The sequence below is a fragment of the Drosophila melanogaster genome, chromosome 2L, assembly GCF_000001215.4.
Source record: "Drosophila melanogaster chromosome 2L".
Taxonomy (NCBI): Eukaryota; Metazoa; Arthropoda; class Insecta; order Diptera; family Drosophilidae; genus Drosophila; species Drosophila melanogaster.
In genome coordinates, this window is record NT_033779.5 from 18,508,175 (window position 1) to 18,513,956 (window position 5,782).

Below are 5,782 nucleotides of genomic sequence, written 5' to 3' on the forward strand. Positions count from 1 at the left end.
CGAGAGTGGTTTCAGCTTTTTGTGACTCGCTTCAATGAAGCGTGCCAATTTTCAATGAAATGTTTCGGCCTCTTGTGTTGTATGCCCTTTTTTTTAGACGACTTTGAGTTCTTTCAGCTTGCCTTATATTAATTCCCCTCTTTTTCTTAATTTGTTGCATGTTCTCAGTGGGCTTTATGCCATTTGTGTTATCTTGGCATTTCTCCTCTCCATTTGTTTGCTTACCATAAAAAGTCAACAAACATTAATTATCATTAAATGATATGACTTATCGTGAAGTGAACTTGACCGCTTCCAAGGTGAATGCACAAATAACAGTGCATTAAATTCGTGTTATACATGTAATGTACCCATCAAAAATGTCGGGTTTCCTTTCCGTTTGCAAATAAAACACGTTTTTAGCGAACTCAATCGATGGGCATTGTTTTAATTCTGACGAACAAGGAAATGCGATTAGTAATTGCCCACGGAAATCCCCTGGGAAAGCAACTGATACATAGAAAGTCGTGATTTATTGCAAGATCCTGAAGTGGTTTATATTTTAGTAATTTATTTTTTTATTAAATTCTTAGTTGATAAGAATGTGAATGGCTCATCGTTGCCAAATGATAACAATAAGTTACAGAACCTAAAATGCTCTTATAGTCTCAATGATACTATTTTTAAAACATTTGTCTTTATATAGGGATATATAGGGATATATCCAATAATATATTTCTGGCAGTTTACCGATTTCTTTCTTGTTTACATTATTAGTTTTAACTAAATAGGGGGATCACTGTATCCTGATATCAGAAAACTTCTTTCTATGCTCCTTAGAAGCTCATGATTGATTTAATAAATTACCAATGTTTTAAAATTGGTTTCTTTGTTTTGTCGATAAGACCCAATTCTTGTTTGGCTTGTTCGTTTTTTGTTTATTGTTGAAACTCGCACTCTGATGAATTTTTTAACTCCGTTGTCGAAAGTTCATTGGCCAATTGGCCAATTCTATTTCGCAGTACAAATTATATGTTTGCAATTGCTGATCTGTCGACCGACACGTGAGTGGGCATCTGTGTATGTGTAAGGAGGGAAACTGACAGGTAATAATAATTTTGGCAACACTTGCAATCAACTGTATCAATATTGTAATTATCCCAGCACACATACGAGACAATCAAAATCAAATAAGATTAGGGCAAACAATGAGCGTCGCCGGTTGATTCGCCTTTGTATTTTTGTATCTCTGTGCCAGGGCGGCACTAACACTCGAATCCCACAGATACGTCTAAGCTTTTGCTTGTATATGCATTTTGCATCTGCTGGCGTCGACTGAGACTGAGACTTTGACTGAGGCTAATGCTGATTAAGTTGAGGTGTTCGGGGCTTTGTGCCGCCGAGTTTAGTGATAACCGCACTTTGGTGCCCAACGGTCGCGTTTCGGGCTAAAATTCATTTTGAATTCGAAACGTGCTAATTTTGTTTAATTCCAAGTGCAAATATTTTCTGGTGCTATTGCTGTGAGACAAAGGCAATTGAATACACTTAAGGTTAATAAATAAACAAGCAATATAAATCAGACATTAGAAAAGCGAAAATAAATAAAGAAATCTACAATTCAGGTGCTTAAAAATAAATCATACAATAAAATATTCATTATATGAAATTGAATTTTCTATTCAATGATACGATTCTACTCAATAATAATATTAAATAATTAAATAAATCCCTTTGGATTTGCTTAAACGTGTTTGCATAACACAACAATTTTTGGGAAGCATTTGATTACCAGAAATTCCAAACCATCGAGAATAATAAATCCAAAAAAGTTTGCAGCTCCAAGAGCTGGATTTCCACAATTTTATTTATTTCGACCTAGAAAATATCATTAAAGATTAATAGGTTAGTTTAAATTGCTATAATTGTACTAATTAGGTCATTAAAAAAATCGTAACCAGTTTTCATTGCATTTTTTAATTCCGGTAATGTAAAAGGGCTTAGTTAAGCATTATAAAGTGTATTTTGTTGAAATTTTTGCAAAATAAAGAAGGAAAAAAAGCAATTTCATAATCACCAAAACTTTCACATTCATCTCACACAAAAAGTTTTACTTTCAAAAAACATTAGCTTTGACCCTTTTAACCATCAAGTCTTTTCAAGTGTTACAAGATCTATCCACCATCCCAGCACTCAAAATAATTAAAATTAAGTAATTTAAATTCCCCAACTTTAAACAATTAGCGTTGGCACGTAATGAACAAATTATAAACAATTATGCCATAATTTGCAACCTTGACCAAAGCCTCTAAAAACTTAGTTACATAGCTTGCATTTCAGTTGGAATTACATACAACAACAAAATGCTCTCAGCTGTAGCTAATATAAGGAAATAGAATTTCGCTTTTAAGTATAACAGTAAAATGCAATGCGAAATACGGGCTGTGATGACAAAATTATTTCCACATGCGATTTATCAGCTCGCCTCAATGACGACAACTTGTTGCATGTTTACTTGTATTTCAGTTCAGCTTTCTGTTACAGTGTGTCAACGTAAATACAAATAAATTCCGGCTGGAAATAACACGCGCTAAACTGTTCAATAAAATTAAATATTTAATTAAACAAAATCCCATAAATATTGCAAATGGTTACACTTAAGCTAAATGTAATTAAATTACGAAACGTTAAATCCAATTAAACCTTATTTGATTTCGACGATTTGATTTATCTTAAGGTCGAGTAAGCACGTACAATCTTTTTATAGTTTACGTATTTTGACCCACTTTCTGATAGCGAAAAGAAAAATAAGATTAGGAATGGGTAAACATTATAAAACTTGCATGATGTTCAGGAATTGTACGATGTCTGGAAATTAACACCTTAATGATGGTATAATGGGAGACATACCATATAAGGCGGGTAAGCTAACAAGCTTTCTGGTCCACTTCAATATTAATTGCTAATTTTAAAATGATGAAATTACCGTGCTGCATTTCAATCAGATTAAATTCTATGACAGAAAGCCAGAGAGGTGTGTTCATTTAACGGACTGAGTGTATAAGTCGCTGAATGCGAAAAAGACCAGATCAGATATGAATTCCATATTAGTTGCGTTACAGATTTAATATTTATTTATGCCAAGCCAACAAAAAACATATGGCCGTATGTTAGGTGTTCATAAAAGTGTTGAGCTTAATTAATTATACTATTGTAGCAGTTTCCCTTTCATGTGCAGCATATTCATTTTCCACCTGATCTTGCGATCCATCAAACCAGAAATCTCATCAATAACACTATCATTTGCAATCAGAATGTGCAAAGTAAAGTGCTTTATGTAAATAACGAAATCAAACACCGAACATAAACTGCAGCTAATGTTAATTTGACGCTAATAACGCGACTTTTTACCCTACTCGGCGTACTGTTTAATTGATGTTGTTAATTGTCCATGTTGATTTCAAATCAGATGGAGATGCAGCTGCAGTGGAAATGTTGGATGTTGATCTTCCTGATCGGTCTGCTGGAATTTGGAGCTGGCTCCCGAATACTCTTCATGGGTCCATTTCCAGCTCCAAGTCATTGGCTCTGGCTGGAGCACTTCCAGAACGATCTTCTGCGTCAAGGACATCATGTGACCAGTGTGAATAACCATCCCACCAAGCATCCCCACGAAAATCTGACGGAGATTATCATTAGTCCCTCTTTTGACATACCCAAACACTGTGAGTATTATACATATATAAATAGCATGAAATTTAAATACATGACTTTTATTATTTTAGTTCCGAAGGAGAACATATTTTCGATGCAGTTTGTTAGCGATTTCAACAACCTAGAGCTCTGGTGGACCATTGGACTAATGACCACGGAGCACGCTTTCAAGGATCCCAAAGTGAAGAAGCTGATTGAGAGCAAAGATGATCACTATGACTTGGTCATCATAGAGCAGTTTTTCCATGAGGCCTTCCTGATGTTCGGCAAGAGGTTCAATTGTCCAGTGGTCACAATTGGCACCATGGGTTATGCTGATAATATAGATCACGCAATGGGCATTCTGACGCCTTGGTCCTTGATTCCCCATCTTCTGCTTTCCCATACAGATCGTATGACCTTTGGCCAGCGAGCTTATAATGCCTACTTATCTCTGTACGATGCGGTCATGAGACGATGGGTGTACCTGCCCAAAATGCAAAAATTGGCAGAAAAGTATTTCCAGGGATCAATTGAAGGTAAGTTAGCATGAGATACCTTAATAAACATAAATTTATATATTACTTTTGTTTCGTTAAAGGACCTCTACCTAATGTTCTTGACTTGGAGCGAAATATTTCCCTAGTCCTGATTAATGCTCACCGTAGTATCGATCTTCCGAGGCCAAGTATGCCCGGACTCATTGACGTGGGTGGGGCGCACATTCAGAAGCCCAAACAACTGCCCACTGACCTCCAGAATTTCCTGGATAATGCCACCTACGGAGTGATCTACTTCAGCATGGGCTCCTATGTAAAGAGCACTGATTTACCACAGGAGAAAACGGCGCTGATTCTCAAGGCATTCGGCCAACTCAAGCAGCAAGTGATTTGGAAGTTCGAGAACGATTCCATTGGTGATCTGCCCTCGAATGTGATGATCAAGAAATGGATGCCCCAGAACGACATTTTGGCCCATCCGAATGTCAAGCTCTTCATCACGCACGGCGGTATTTTTGGAACCCAGGAGGGTATTTACTGGGGTGTTCCGATGCTGTGCGTACCCCTGTACGGGGATCAGCACCGGAACACTATTAAATCGGTGAGGGAGGGCTATGCCCGATCGCTGGTGTTCTCCAAACTCACCACTGATGACTTGGTGCGGAATATCGAGACTCTGATCAACGATCCCCAGTACAAGCGCAGTGCTCTGGAGGTATCGCAGCGATTCCGCGATAATCCCATACATCCGCTGGACGAGGCCACCTTCTGGATCGAGTACATAATCCGGCATCGTGGGGCGCGGCATCTGAAGTCCCACGGCGCCTTCATCCCCCTGCATCAGTATCTGCTCCTCGACGTCTTGGGTTGCCTGTTGCTGGGCGCATTTCTTGCCATCTGGCTGCCATGGCGGATGATCAGGAGGGTGCACAAGTGGTGGCTCAAAGGGGAATCCTCTAACAAACTGAACGAGGGCAAGAAGCGATTGTAGGAGAAGGCTATCTCTCAACTAGTCGCCGAGATTATTTATTGTGATATATTTTTAGATCACAAAGTTGACAATTACACGGGCTGATTGTTGCTTCTCAATTTAATGTTTTCAATTGATATACAAATGTATAGGATTTAATAAAATAAAAAAAATAAAAATAAATATATGTAAACATATTATTTAACTGAGTTGCTACAAAGTATGCAATTACTTTCTGTCTTTCATTAGTCATATTTTAAAAAAAAATTTTATGGCATTCTTATTGGGGGAAAACAAATGTAGAGTAAAATGTTATTTTACGGAAAGTTATGTAGAATTCGGCTTCGACGAAAACACTTCGTTTGAGTTAAGCGGGTGTAAGGTTTTAAATGTTTTGATTTTACTACAATAATTCAAAAATGTTGTGTACCAGCCGATTTCATAACATCCATGTCCATCCAATATGTATAACATCCATAAATAATAAATACATAAACACTATAAATTTTTAAAATAAAATGAGAAGTTTTTAGAAGTTAAAACTTTACCACGTTTTTGCTAAAACGATTTTTCAATGCATAATAGAATAAAGTTAAAAGTAAATTTATGTTTGAACTTTGCCCGTACTCAAAGAACTATT

The 5,782-nt window shown here is 36.9% G+C and overlaps 1 protein-coding gene across 2 annotated transcripts; it reads left to right on the top strand.

Annotated features, from left to right (window-relative positions):
* The first annotated feature begins 1,385 nt into the window (after nt 1–1,385).
* On the top strand, nt 1,386–5,338 carry Ugt301D1 (UDP-glycosyltransferase family 301 member D1). 2 transcript variants are annotated; one of them, NM_001259150.2, is made up of 4 exons: nt 1,386–1,532; nt 3,449–3,704; nt 3,765–4,211; nt 4,274–5,338. In NM_001259150.2, the coding sequence occupies exons 2-4, from the start codon at nt 3,449–3,451 to the stop codon at nt 5,161–5,163; spliced, it is 1,593 nt and encodes a 530-aa protein (NP_001246079.1). In that variant the 5' UTR covers nt 1,386–1,532; the 3' UTR covers nt 5,164–5,338. The 2 variants fall into 2 exon arrangements, with proteins under 2 accessions (NP_001246079.1, NP_609882.1); NM_136038.3 differs by having other exon boundaries at nt 1,386–1,604; nt 4,274–5,307.
* The last annotated feature ends 444 nt before the right edge of the window (nt 5,339–5,782 follow it).